This window comes from Sabethes cyaneus, chromosome 2 (genome assembly GCF_943734655.1).
Source record: "Sabethes cyaneus chromosome 2, idSabCyanKW18_F2, whole genome shotgun sequence".
NCBI lineage: Eukaryota > Metazoa > Arthropoda > Insecta > Diptera > Culicidae > Sabethes > Sabethes cyaneus.
Window position 1 is genome coordinate 5073986 of NC_071354.1, and position 15616 is coordinate 5089601.

The 15616-nt window shown below is 42.1% G+C and overlaps 1 protein-coding gene across 1 annotated transcript in view; it reads left to right on the forward strand.

Moving 5' to 3' along the window:
• Positions 1–14062, forward strand: part of LOC128738051 (ecdysone-induced protein 75B-like) — a 134197-nt gene extending 120135 nt beyond the window's left edge. The window contains exons 5-6 of the mRNA XM_053832870.1: positions 1381–1616; positions 9131–14062. Of these exons, the coding sequence (XP_053688845.1) occupies positions 1381–1616; positions 9131–11521 (2627 nt within the window). The 3' untranslated portion in view covers positions 11522–14062. The remainder of the gene's footprint in view (positions 1–1380; positions 1617–9130) is intronic.
• Positions 14063–15616: the final 1554 nt, after the last annotated feature.

Sequence of the window (15616 nt, forward strand, 5' to 3'; positions counted from 1 at the left end):
CCGGGATTGACTCCTAATTACTATTGTTTTCTGACCGGGACGACAACTTTGTAGAGCAGTTGTATACTTCCGAGATTAAAGATTGTGGAAATTATATCTATTAGCACATACTGAATATGTAAATTTGACGTCATATCTTTCAATAAACTTTCAAATTTACTTTTAAAGTAACATACAACCCAGTGACTCTTTGTGTCTCAAGAGAAAATTGAATCTCAAATAGAACCTATTTGTTCGTTACTAGTTTTTTCTAATTTATATTGCCAAAATGGTAAATTAAAAAACTATAATTACAAAGATAATTTAGTCTACTTACCCCATAAATTTAGCTTTAAAGCTAAAATTTCCGGAGAAATTTCACTACTATTTACCATTACTTTGGAGAATTTATCTCTTGTATGTTGATAATTCATTTCTCGTTTTTCAACAACTTCTAAACAAACTATCGTATCAAAAATTACTTACTTTTGTGACTATAGCTGCTTTTTTCGGTGGTGATTATGCACGAAAACCTTGCTTTTGGATCGTTCTCAAAAAACAGGGAAATATTCAAGTTTAGTTCGCTGCTGCTGTTTTTAGATTTTTGTGTACGCCCGTCGACCAATCCGTGTCACATCGTAATTTAGACAGACCTGAAAGTAATTGAATTGATTGGATAATCTTAATGAATTTAAGTTTACTTGCCCGGTAGGATCAGTTCTTTGGCAGTATTACACGGATGATTCCTTGTGGTAGATTCAAATATCTTAAGTTGTCATCTGCAGCTACTATAGAGCATTTGTTTCCTTTACCAATATTATACTATTACCGTATTACATTTAATGGGACCAGAAGAATTGCTACAGTTATATAGGTTGTTTGTTATGAGTAAGATTACTTGAAATATTTTTCAGGTTAGTTTTACGATTTCTGTCCAAATCAATTTTTTCAATTGTCACATACCTGTGAAGAAATAAATGGATTATTTTTCTGTTAAATGTGCTAATTTCAATTACACTTACCTGCTAATTTCGCCTCTGCCTGTTTGCACCACAGTTTTTCCTAAATCAAAGCTTGATCAGCGTTTGGTTGTACATCTGTAGAAGATAACAATAAAATAAACATTAATTGGGGTGATCTTCAGGTCATATAAAACATATACTTCGATTCCAAAGAAACGGAAAGCTCATGGTTGTTTTTGATTTAAAGCACTAGACTTCCAAATAATTTGATTTGAAAACTTTATCATAGTTCATTGAGTTAAGTTGTAATCTACCAAGTATGTTATATTCACGTTTAGAAGAGGTGATGCAGAATGGAGCAATATGAGCCATGTAAATAAGTGATCAAACCATTTCGAATCAACACTAACAATCGTGTTTTTTTTCTTTCTACTTCCAGCGGTCAGATTCGGCCGCGTGCCGAAGCGCGAAAAGGCTCGCATTCTGGCGGCCATGCAGCAGAGCACCCAAAACCGAGGGAACCAACGGGCGCTGGCCACCGAGCTGGACGATCAGCCGCGCCTGCTGGCGGCGGTCCTGCGAGCACACATGGAAACGTGCGAGTTTACCCGCGAAAAGGTCACCGCGATGCGACAGCGTGCCCGTGATTGTCCCTCCTACTCGATGCCAACTTTGGTAAGTACCGGCGACGTCATCGACGACATTATTATACGGCCATCTTTTTTCCCCATCTTGCTGGCTTGCTTGCCTGCTTGCATGACATAATCACAATCACATACCAACCGGGTACTGTTTCGAGTCGCAATTAAACCCTGCCGCGCATTAGCAACTCGACCGTTACTAACCAAGTCGAAGCGCAAATTCTGTCACGCTACCACGCTGGATATAAATCGAGCGGGAATTTTCGAAAGGAATGGCTTGCGGATGGAGGGCAACTGCGGCGACCGAAGCCAGCCAGACGTTCGAATATTTTCCGGTCACTAGGGGCGCAGCCGCCAGCCATTTGCGAAAAATTGCTTTTCAAGGTCATCGTTCGCAATGACAAGTTCAACCAGAACTCGCTCGCACCGCACACCAGCAGCGAACGATAATACAGACCCATTGTATATAAGATTCTTTTTTTCGGTTTGTTTGTGCTTGCTGAGCTCCGCTATCGTGCGCCGTTCATTTGCTGATTCGGCAGACGTTGGTGGTAGTAGAAGCCGCCAGCCAGCTCCCGCTTGTCGTCATTCGGTACATAGCGTTTGCCATTGACCTTGAGGATGAGCAGGGTATAGCAACAGACTCAGCAAAACACGAGGCGAACAAACTTTTTGCTGTTCTTTTCATCTGCCTGCTCGCCAGGTCGTAATTTAGTGTGCGGAAGCAATAGCGCTTGATAGCACAAACATAATCCAAGTAACCTCTAGCGAGGACGATGTTTGATGTGCGAACGCTTTTTTCAGGGCTAGGCTACTACGCTGACGCGTGCCGTTTTCAGTACCGGGAAGCGTACACGTTTACACTGGAATAGCCCACGTGCGCACGAAGCAACCGCTGCCGTTCATCGCAGCTGCGACTAGGCGCTAGTGCAGCGATTGCAAGTGTTTTTATTTAGTATTTTTTTACTAGGTATTCAATATACGGCTAGAGCTAGTGCGATACGAAACCAGAAACGTGCAGTAGCCAGCAGTGCAAACAGTGCACCCCTTCGCCGCGGCACGGGCAACAACAGCAACAGACAGATAAATGCGGAAATAAATTCTGCTAGAATATACGGTTATAGGACCTTGAGGTGCATGTCGAATGGCAGCGCTAATTTAGTAGAATAAAAAAATAACACGTCGCTGTCGGCGACGGCGGCGCCACTCGCCCCATTCAAGGGAGCTAGGCTTAGAAGGGATTCCACTACCACTAAACGAGCACGAGTAACTGCGAAAGTGTAGTGAGTGACGCGTCGTTTCGCTCGCTTATTTATTTTTAATTTTTTTCTCTTTTCGTTGCGACAGCAGCATATGTAGGTACGAGGGTTCATGATCGGTCGAATGATCGATAGACCGTCGCGACCGTTTATGTATGAACCGCAGCATATAACGAGACAATTAACAAAAAAACCTGCAAAGGGTCAACCTGCTGGCACATTTTTTTCGGTTCGTTCATTGTTCCGTCAACTGTCTAGCCAACCGGCTTCCTGTGTGATCAGATTTCGTTCCGTTTGATTCGCATGCATATGCTGTAAAAATCGGTTGTGCAAATTGATGGTGACATGTGCGATTAAATGCATGAACATGCATGAGCATGCTTTGTTGTCATATGTTGAAGAGGTTACGGGTTGAGACAGAATAGACTCTGACTCATTTGGAAACGAAAACCGAACCGAAAGATATTTCTTCCGGAGCTGATCGTCAGTTGATCAGCCTGATTGATCAGTGGTGGCAATTTAATAGGATAACAGGTCATGAATTTGCAACCAATGAATGCCAATGAATATAAAATGGGTGGTCATAAAGTGCTACCATGCGGTACCTTAAATTTATTTGTGAGTTCAAAGGGTGATCCAGAACTAAGTTTCATTAAAATGACTCTGTTCTTAATATTACTAAGCTAATCTAATCTTGGGATGCTGGTGGGGCACAAAGGCCGAAAGTTTCTCCAATCCTAATAGTGGAAGAGGCTCAGTAAAGCTTAGTTTTGCGGTTCAATTAAATGTCTTTTTTTATTACAATGGAATTAAACCTAAATAGGCTTCAATCTTATTGTAGTACTGCAATTTCAATTAATTTTATTTTAACTGGACAACGACTTCAATTCGATTGGGGCAAAATTAGTTGGAGCTAATATTTTCAGGTTATTTTTAAAATTTTCTCATCAATCCTGTTATAACTTTTATTGGATATAAAATTTGCTGCTTCCCAATATTGTTTATACGTAATTTACATCATTCATGTGATTTTAATCGAATTTGGTTGATTAAATTTTACATAAGCCAACTTTTTCGAAAGGTTCTTTTACGAGCTTTTTAAAACCATTACCATTAAAATAAAAAAAATGCAATTATAGGTCTGCAGGCAAGTTTTACTTTAATTGGGAGTGATAATAAAACTGGAAACGCTCGAAAACTAGTTTGTTCTGATTCGTTCGTCTCAGTGTTCATGAATGCACGATTTGCTGATGTTCGGTCCAAATAGTCTGAACAGTATGATAGTTCGCGGAAAGCCGATTTGTGGCAATGAGACATTAAGCCGTATGTATAAGAGTTTGCTTAACTTCTCCCATAAGAATTACACGGGAAAAGCAAAGCAAACTGTTTTATTATAACCATATAATTAAACATATTAAACTCAAGTACAGTTCGGACTCGTGGGAGTTTAGCTACCTGTTTAACTACCTGTCAATCTACCTATAGAACCATTTTCAAGAAAAATCTTGCTGCGATGCACGCTCACGAAGGTAAATAACTTTTCAGCACACCATAATCAATATGTGGTAGCAAGCTGTTCAATGGCATCGCTGAACCAGCAAATGAGAAAATTTTGCGATTGATCATGCATGCAGATATGGCAATCGCGCTCTATTTTCATATAGAGTACAAATTGTTTCAACTTTTCTTTTCGCCTTCTTCATTGATACTGAATTAGCACCAGGAACAATGTGTTCCGGGTATGTTTGTTCAATGAGATTGCTGAACCAACGCTCTCATCGTTTTGAACGAACATTTTACTCATCAGCTTCGTAGGTAATAAAATGCAATCCAAGCGCAGGTCATAGTAATATGCAGTGGTTGGTTGTTCAGTGAAATTTCTGACTCAGCACTAATGAGGAACACCATACCTTGTTTGCAACAATGAAATAACGAGTATTCTAATAAAAAACTATACTGCCCAAATAAATTTCGAATGGCGTGTGCATCGGTGCAAGCGTGATCATGAACAAGTGAAGAAAATATTTTCATCCGGCTGATTTTTTCCACCTATCCTATGAACAACTTGAACATATGGACGAGTCACCACTGGATGAAATAAATCATTTTTCAAATATTTTGTTAATTTGAGGTACATATTTGAGTCAAACATTCCGGGTATTTGAACCCTTCGGACGGTAACCGAGTCCAATTTGTATTCCAACTAAGGACTTACGCTGTATGGCAAGGGATGTGACACGTCAAATTCGCATTTCGAAGAGCGTTACACAAGTCGAATCAAGTGGCGTCAGAGGTTTAAGAGGAACTTTTCACATGTTACATCAACTCGGCATGTTACCCAACTCGGATAATAACAAAGCAAATTCGAATGACTGGGCTATGAAAATAGACGTATCCAGTCACTCGCGTCAGAATAAGCGTCCGATTCTATGCCGGGGTCGGACAAAACTGATTCACACCGGTTTAATTTTTTTTATACTTTGATAGTAAGAATGTATTGGATTAGGATGTTGGTCAAAATTGCGAATAAGCACCTCGTTAGCTTATATAACAAAACTTTTTTTGATCGGAAGAGCTAACGTTCGAGGGCTTTAAATTAAAAATAGTGTATGACAAGGATCTTTTACCTAATCAACAAAAATCATAATGCGTGTTCATAGATTCTAACGACGAAGGAGGCGCATGATCGTTGATATTATAAGGCAGCATTGCATTGAGGCTACGACAGTGGTTAACAATGCGTCTCCATCAAAAACAAAAATAAGTGGACGCATTGTTATTTTAATTTTCAAAAGTTGCACAAATAAAAAAATGATACGTTTGGTCGTAAAGATGTGTCATTTAATCTCAAGGTGAAAAACCAGCGCTTCGAATCACGTAATTATTTTACGTTTTAAGTTTTATTTTAAGTTTTCCTGATAGTTTTAATGAGTTCAATCGGGAACCACACTTCAGTTTAATTGGCGTTAGTTACTAAATTAATATCTCTGTCGTTAATGCCCAGCAAAGTATGTGTTGAGAGTAGAAAGTGGTTTCTCAAGGTCCCGTCCCGGTTAATCTATGTTGAACTGTTCCAAAAATAAGCACCACCAAAGACCATGCGCTCCCATGGTGATTTTTTCTATGGATACTCACGATTCCCTATTCGTCATTATTCGATTCTACGAAGCGATTGTATACACGTTCGTTTCGTTTATAGCCATAACTAATTAGGAAAAAAAATTACGCCACTTCCTGGTTGATGTTGGCAGAAATGTTGCCACGAATTACCTAACGAGCTGGATTTTTTCTTATCATAATGTCACACCACCCACTCAACATCAAACACTATCTAGGAGTAATCGCTGACAAACCATTTTGGTAACCTCGCTTCACCCCATACCTATCAAACAACAGACAGCGGGTTGTAACCTTGTACCCGCGCCTGCCGCCTGATCCCACCCCTACATTTGCCTACTGACCGTCATAATAAAATGGACGATATCACCCATTTCCTGCTGGTTAATTCGTAATTCTCGGAACAGAACCAATCAGCTCCACACTTCAAGCTAACATTTTAACGAGCCAGCTTCAGAACAATAATCACACCCTCATACTAGCCCAGCCTGACGGTCCACTGCTCCCCATATCCACGTAAGTGGGCGAAAATATAATGACAGAAACACGCACTAAAACGAAAACTCTTCTAAAAAAAAAAGAAGAGAAAAAATGATATGCCAAAGCGACGACCAAAACCTTGAACCTAGTTCGTCGACCTTGGAGTGGTATTTTTTTCCGCTGCGCGATATCAATGTATACACAGCCAAAGCCCAAAGTGGTGACATTACGGAGGGAAGGCAAGCAAGAACATTTCGGTTGGTGCCATTTCGTTCTCGCGTGCGTCGTTTTGCTTGCTTGCTTGCTTGTGCTTTGCCTGCTTGCCTGCCTACGTGCGCGGCGCAAGAACGACGTCATATCGATCCGCGGGTGCTTGCTTGCTTACTATCTCAAAAGAACTGAAACGCACTCACACACACACACCTGTGCGTTCGCCCGTAAAGCTACACGCAGGCAGCAAGTGATGCCACTCACGAAACGGTCAACACACGACGGTCGCTCGCTCGCGAATATACGGAGTGCCAAACATTGCAAATATATTCTGTATTTATACAAATTTTTACAAAACTTTTTTTTTTAGTAATTACAGTATTGAACGGATTATGTTAGTTTTTTTGTATTTTTGGGAACCAAAATTCATTACAAGTTATTTAATGATTTTTTGGAGTCATATAATGTACTAAATAAATATTTCAGGTATTTTTAACGCTTTTTGGATGGGTCTGGAACGAATTGATCAAAATCAAGCACTTTTTCATAGCGTGACAATGCGTCACTACACAAGGATGAAGTCTCTAAAGAACTTTAATAAAATATGTTCTATATTTTTGTACTTCAAATTCAATTTCTCTGGAGATTTTCGGAGCAACTTCAGAAAAAACAGTTTAAAAGTTTGACTTTTTTACTAAAATATTTTATAACTTGTTAAATCTACATCTAAACGATTAACGGTTTTAGCAAAAATGTGTATTGTAACATAAAGAGTAACATTGTAGAATATTTTCATCCACTGAAGAGCTCATATGTAAAGTTATCGGCAAAAATTTATTTTGAATTTTGAGAATCATGCCGCTCGACTCACTAATGGCAATGGCTCGTTGCGATGTACGACTATCTTGACGTATATTGAGTAATTTGCCAGTTTTCACACGAATTTTGGCATTTGCCAAAATTTTTCTTTTTGTTTTTAATTTTGTCCAACTTTAGTTTACTTCCTGTTGTTGGCAACAAGACAAAGATTTAATGTTGTCAAAACTGAGAAAAATTGCTTTGCCAATTTTAACTGAATTTTGTTCTTTATTTAGATCATTTCTAACGAAAAATCATCTATTAAGCAGGTAGCTACAGTCGGATGACTGCAGATAAACCTGTAAGAGCTAAAAACTTTTTATCACGTCAAGAGGATCATTTAAATGTCCAGAATTTTGATTACTTTTGACATATTCATCGAAAGAAGATATTCATCTGATACATTGACCTTTGGCATCTCTGGTCACAGCCCATAACTGTAGACAAAGTAGGCGGACGCTCTGACGTTTCATTCCACGAAACACACTCAACTAGCGGTATGCGGAAAGCGGTGCTCACATTAGTGTACGCGTGCTTGTAATTAATCATAAAAAGTTGACGTGACTTTAACAAACCAACAAGCGCAAAAAAAAGTTGCTCAGAAACGATCACATGGCGGCTGTTACAGCAGAACAATCGCAATCCCAGAGCTCAATACCGGTCCCGATGATCGGCCGCTGACCTTGGACGTCGAACCAAAAATAGTTTCGCGAATAATAATTCCTTCTCCCGTGCCCCGTGCGCGCACTCGGCTCGGGTAGGAACATGTGCGGCTGCTAAATAAACACACGGTCGTATATCAATAATTCTTCAAGGTCAGCAGGGGGAAGCGTTTTTCCTGCTTGGCTCATTCCAAACCAAACAGACTGCTCTGCCCTGTGACTGACTGGCCGACCGGACTAGTGCTGACACATGCGAAGCGAACCAGATAATCGAGAATGCGTGGCACGGTTGTGTTGGTGAGTGCCCACCTTTCCACCTATCATTAACTACTAACAACGACGCGACGCCGACGAACGAACGAACAGACGTCATTCGTGCGCACACGGAGGGAACAAGTGTGACGCAATGTGCTAACTGCGATTCCGTTCACTGGCTGACAGCCGGTTGTTGATGTTGCTGTTATTGGACGAAGGCCAAACCGCGCCGAGAGAACGGTACTTGAGATTGTGATCGGCTTGTATCGGCGCGTATCGGCACGGCACGGCAGAACACGAACACGGGTGTTCATTGGGGACGGGGTGTGGGGTAGATAGAATTGATTACAACAGTTTTACGCTCCTCTAGCCCGGAAGTGAACTATCAGAGAAGCAAAATGGCGCTTCCGCGTGGCTGAATGAGTTCACTACCAACACCAGTACCACCACCACAACCATCGTCATCACTTGCCTGCCACCTGCTCCGTTAGAACGGAATCAAAGGAGGCGCGTAATGTAATGTTTGATTGTTGGCTTTTTATTGATTGGTTCGATTCGTGCTTCCGCGTGCTGTGAAGATTTTCCTAATCGCAATCAACGGCACAATGCCTACTAGATGATAATATAGTATAAAGAAAATTGCCATAACAACGACAAAACTAACGACCTTTTTTTAATGGACCCTTTTTTTGCTCTCTCTCATACAGGCATGCCCGCTGAATCCGGCCCCGGAGCTGCAGTCGGAGCAGGAGTTTAGCCAGCGCTTTGCGCACGTCATCCGCGGGGTGATCGACTTTGCCGGCATGATTCCCGGCTTCCAGATGCTGACCCAGGACGATAAGTTCACGCTGCTGAAGGCCGGTCTGTTCGATGCGCTGTTCGTGCGGCTGATCTGCATGTTCGATTCGCAAATCAATTCCATCATCTGCCTGAACGGTCAGGTGATGCGCCGCGATACGATCCAGAACGGCGCCAACGCACGGTTCCTGGTCGATTCGACGTTCAACTTTGCCGAGCGAATGAACTCGATGAACCTAACCGATGCGGAAATCGGTCTGTTCTGTGCCATCGTGCTAATCACACCGGATCGGCCCGGTTTGCGGAATGTGGAACTGATCGAGCGGATGTACTCGAAGCTGAAAGCCTGTCTGCAGTCAATTGTATCACAGAATCGGCCCGATAAGCCAGAATTCATGCAAGAACTACTCAGAACAATGCCGGACTTGAGGACGCTCAGTACGTTGCACACGGAAAAGCTTGTAGTGTTTCGAACAGAGCACAAAGAGCTGCTACGTCAGCAGATGTGGAATGCCGAAGAAGATCTCGCCAAGAGTCCCAGCTCAAATGGCACGTGGAGTTGCGACGGTAACATCGTGGAAGATGTTGCCAAGAGCCCGATGGGCTCGGTTTCCAGCACGGAATCGGCCGAAACTACTTCGGACTATTCACATACGGCTTCGTCTTTGAGTGCTTCGGCACCCCTACTTGCGGCAACTCTGTCCGGACAATGTCCGATCCGTCATCGGGCTAGTTCCGGTTCGTCTGCAGAGGATGATATTATCGGTGGAGCGGCGCATCTGGCGCAGAATGGCTTGACGATTACTCCGGTGATTCGGTCGGTTGGAACGCATCACGTACGCTACCGGAAGCTGGACTCACCCACCGATTCTGGAATCGAGTCCGGAAATGAAAAACACGACCATAAACCGGTTAGCAGCGGATCGTCGTCCTGCTCGAGTCCACGGTCTTCGCTGGAGGATCAATCGGACGATAAGCGCCACATTGTGGAAAATATGCCAGTTTTGAAGCGAGTCCTTCAGGCTCCTCCCTTGTATGATACGAACAGTTTGATGGACGAGGCATACAAGCCTCACAAAAAGTTCCGGGCGATGCGCCAACGAGAAAGTGAGGCAGAATCTGCTCCTAGCTCATCCTCATCGTCGTCCACAATCACACTTGCATCACACTCGCCTAAGCCGTCGTCGTCCTCCGGTTCCAGCAATTCAGCAGCGGTGGTCACAGTGCACAGTAGCAGCTCGAGCGGAGGTTCCCAATCGCCTCCACAGCAGCCACAGTCTCAGCTTCATATGCATTTAACGCGGCCACTGCATCAGTCACCACACCAAAGCCTCCACAATAATCATCACCACAACCAGCAACAGCAGCATCATCATCAACAACATCATATGCTGCAACAGCAGCAGCAGCAGCAGCAGCAACAACAGCAGCAGCACCACCACAACCACCACCACCAATTATCGGCAACTCCACCGGCAAGCCATCAGTCGTCTTCCCTGTCCAGCACACACTCCGTTCTGGCCAAATCTCTGATGGAGCAACCATCGATGACCCCAGAACAGATGAAACGTTCCGATATCATCCACAACTACATCATGCGCGAGTCGCACCAACAGCAGTCGCAGCACCATCCGGCAGACCACCAAGGAGGGCCACCCTATCGAAGTGGTCTGCTCGTGTGCAGTCCTCGATCCTCCTCGGTCTCACCCCTAACCTCCAGTAGTAGCAGCAGTAGTAGCAGTAACTCTTCGTCTGCATCCGGCTGTCCATTTTCCTCCTCCTCGACCAATAACAACAACAACAGATGGCAAGGAGGACCAACAAGTGTCATTACTACGACCCGCCAGCAAACTCCCTCCCCATCGCTCAATTCCACCGGAAGTGCCGACACTTCCTCTTCCAGTACAAGCAGCAGCATCCGCTACTTCCAGTCACCACATTCGACTTCGATCTCGCCCCCGGTTGCTGCTCTGGTTCCGGCAAGCACCACAACCGGTTCCATTGGGTCACCGCAGTCCACGTCCTCGTCACCGATTGTAACCGCACCTTCCCCATCGCCCCGTCTGCTCGAGCTTCAGGTCGACATCGCCGGTCACGGTGCGTCGACAAACGGAGCCGTTGATGCCCCGTTGAACCTCTCGAAAAAATCTCCCTCCCCTGCTCCAATGCGACCGATGGCCGCCTCATCCTCTTCCACGGCAAATGCCGCCTCCACCACAACCACCACCAACAATACCACCTCCGCCAATGGCCCGAATGGCACTACGGCCACCATCCATAAGGTGCTGCTGGAAGCATAAGCCTAACCGGAATGCAACTACTAAAAAACAACCAACCAACAAAGAAAAGCAGTAAAAGAGGCAGATCAGTTTACACTTGCTGTACAAAGTTTATGCTGTAAGAGTAACTACTCTAGTACGATAGTATTTTATAACAAAAGCAAAAAGGAAGAAAACAAAATCAGACAGTGTAAGACCGATCACGGGAGAATACTACTACTACTACTATTACTACTATTACAACTACTACTAATTGTGTACATTGTTTAATCAGACTCAATCTACGCAAATGAGCAAAATCAATGGAAATAAGCAAAATGTTGATATTTTATAAAGCAAGCATCAAGCAAGAAAAACATGAGGATCTCTTCCCCTTTCCACATGCTCCCTCCTCCCACATCCTCTTCCATTCCTTAGAAAACCAAGAAAACAGACGTATGATGGAGGACTAGAAAGCAGAAGCACACATACACACACATCAACGAAATTCATCAAATGCGATTGCAAATCGACAAAGAAATGGTGTGAATGATCGAAAAACTAAAACGTAGTAAAATCAGATCGACAGAGAGAGAGAGAGAGAGAGAGAGAGAGAGATATCAAACTAGGCTGGCTGGCTGGCTGGCCAGCTGAGAAGCAAATTGAGCTAATCATATGCATCTATATATGTGTAGGCATGTGTGCGTTTGTATTTGTGTATGAATATTTGCGAGTAGTAACAACAAGCCAAAACAATACAGAAGAAGAAGAAGAAGACACGATTCCCTTCGAATTCCCATTTCAATACATGTTGCTGAAACCACAACCAGCAGTGGGAAAACAGAACCATCGTCGCCATTTGTAAATAGCGTCGGAGCATAGGAAAAAAATGAAACCCTCCCTTCTCCCTTAAAGAAGCAGATCAGAGAAAAGCAGATACGAAATACAAAAAAAAAAATAAGCAGGAAACAATATTCCAAATTTTACCAAACACATTTTTTTCAGTGTGTGCGTGTGGTATCTGATAAACAATGAAATAATTAAATCAAAGTGAGATGAATACGTTTTTAAGGCAGTGTCACGAAGCAGATGTGGATTTAGCAGATAACGAAAAAAAAATTACACACAGAACCGTACTTTAACATAAGTCAGAAATATTAAAGTAAAAGCAAAAAGAGAATCAGTGAAATTATCAGTTCTTTCTAATTTCCAATTTCACACACATAAAAAAAGATTATTTAAAACTACTTTTAAATGAAGGAAAAAAATGAGAAAAACTCAAGCTTTCAGCTTGTGCATAAACCAAGTTAAACATGTTGTAAATAGTGTAATTAGGATTATGATTATTTTTTAAATTCAAGAAAAAAACAAGCAGATTTTTATTTATTGAAACAAATGCTTATCGTCTTCTCTTTATTATCTTCTATAATATTTTGTCCTTCATGTTGTTCGATCCAACAGAAAAAAAAGTGTAAATAGCAATCGAATGTAAAAGTGCTTAGATTAAAACCAACAACTACATACACCCACACAACACACGTGAGACCAAGTTTTAATTTAAAGCGACCATTTTAAATTGACAGAATAAGTTTTTTTCCTTTATAATTATGATTACTTTTTTTTAAATAACAAGAGAAGCAAAAAAACTTTATCAAAACTAAGACAAAAGGATCAATGTTTTTAAAGGAAGCAAACACTGTAAACAAGAGAGAGACTAAGTTTGAAAAACTTGCGAACGAGCGGAATTTGAGTGAGTGCGACAAAAAAGGGCGGTAGTAAAGGCGAGATGGCACAGGATGGCAATCCTGGCGATTTATATTATTACAACTACTACTACTACTATTACTACTACTAGTAAGCAGAGTACGAGTAATTGAAACAGTGAGATAAAACGGAGAGCGAAAAAAAGCTGGCAAGAATCACACCCCCGAAATTACTGCAGAATGTGGAAGGAGAAAACGAAAAATAAAGTAAAAAATCATAAACAGGTGGCGAAAAAATGTGCAACAGAAAAAAACAACCCTACATGTGTAAGCAGAAAGTCTAGCGTTAGAAGTATAGCTGTGTAACTCTAATAAACAAAAAACCCGCATGCAAGAGAAATTGAATGTGGACCCGAGTGAATGACGAATTTGAGTGGAAGGGCATAAATAAAGAAAACTATTTGAAAAATATAACAAACCAGGAGACAACACACACACATACATACACTCACTCACAAGCGCATGTGCAAGCAGAGTATAAAAGGAAAAGTAAAAATTCAAGCAAAAAAAAACAACAAAAACACTAAATTCATATAATTGTATTGAAAGTCAACAAAATGGAGATGAACATAAGAAGTAAAACACAGGATAATAAACGACAGCGAGTCTTATAATAGAGAGAACATAACACAAAAAAAAACGAAGAAACAAAACGTATTGCAATGCAGATGCAGATGAGAGTAATCTAGGGACAAAAAAACACACATTTTGCTAGAACAGGAAATAAAACAAGCAAAAGAATAGTAACAGAGAGTAAGAGTAAACAAAAAAAAATAAATAAATACAACAACAAAACAAACAACACAAAAAACAGTTGAATTGAGGTATGATTGAATAAAATAAAGTATTAAATATTGCTTCATTGTTGCAATTATAATGAAAATAAAAACATTCGCCTTTTGGTTGTCAGTCGGGACGGTAAAAGAAAGCCAAGCATGGGGTGGTTGTTTCTGATGGGTCAGTCGGTGATCTTTTCCTGTTCAATTCGTCTAAGTGGAAGACTTTCTGGTCAGACGGACCTCTAGGCAATGATCAGGTTCAATGCGTTGTGAGCATTTCGGGTAGAATTTCGAACCCATTTGATAGTCTCTCTTTTCTGCTCTTTAACATTGCGTTAAAGGATACTATGAAGTGAGCGGCGTTCTTTTAATGTGTGGTCCATGATTTCCATGAATTCATCTGCTTGCTGACGAATGAGTGATGGAACCCTCGGCAGAGTGCGCAGTGGTCAACGCTCTGTAATCCTAGGGCTCTCTTCCTCTGATGTTTGTTGATTTCGACTGAATTTTTCCTAACTTTTCTCGTTGATTCATGTAAGACGTGTTCGTGCAAAGTGGTGCACAATGAGTTTTTGTCGGACCCTATAGGGGATACTATTGGAATGAGACAGGTCTGCTGACTCTCGCTGTTGTTCCTCGTTAAAAGGGACGAGGCTCTACCTGGAACTATTAATAGTAGCCCAAACCTAGGATCAGCCTGGAACACTTTAACAATGGAGCAATGAAATGATCCTGACCTGGTCGGCAATATTCTCTTGTTCGCCCAACGGCAATCTGATATGTAGAACAAGCTCGATCGGCAGATAAATCCAACGGCTCCAAGGTAGCAGCTTTTATAGTCAACGTGAAAAATTAGCAAATCTATGGGATTGAATAGGACAAACAGGCCCATGAGGTAGACGCTTTTTAATATCTTGGCGGTTTGACAGCGCCAGACGGTGGAAAGAAGGATGATGAAGGTCAGGGGTGCCTTTGTGGGTCTTCGGAAAGAATCCATGTCGGGAAGTCGTAATATAGTGTTTGCACGGATTACTTCCGAATGGCCGAACCACAAATGGCCGAATCACGAATGGCCGAATCACGAATGGCCGAAACACAAATGGCCGAAATAACAAATGGCATAATATGTCTAATGGCCGAATCATGAATAGGCGAATCACAAAAGGCTGAAACACGAATGGCCGAAATTTATATTCGGCCGAAAATAATCACCGCCTACACTGTCGCTGCCCGCATAACACATAGAAAATGTAACTATGGGAAATGTAGCGGCAGTACATCCTCCATAAATGTTGGGTATGTGCTGTCCTTACTCGCTACCACTCGTTCGAACTTAACTAAGGAATAATGCTAATGCTTTAATGCTTTACTAGTCAGTAAACCTAGGAAAATGCATGCATCTAAACAGTAGTAGTTTCTGCGGGGGGGCTGCTCCCCCCGCAGTGGCCGGCGCTTCCGACGGCGGGTCACCGGCGCACACACGCGGCCGTCTCGCCCTGAATCATCAGGAAATAATTGATACTCACACGACCAATAGCCCTCGTACCCTATAATAATCGTAAATCATTCGCGCTTAGGGGAAGAAACAACTATCA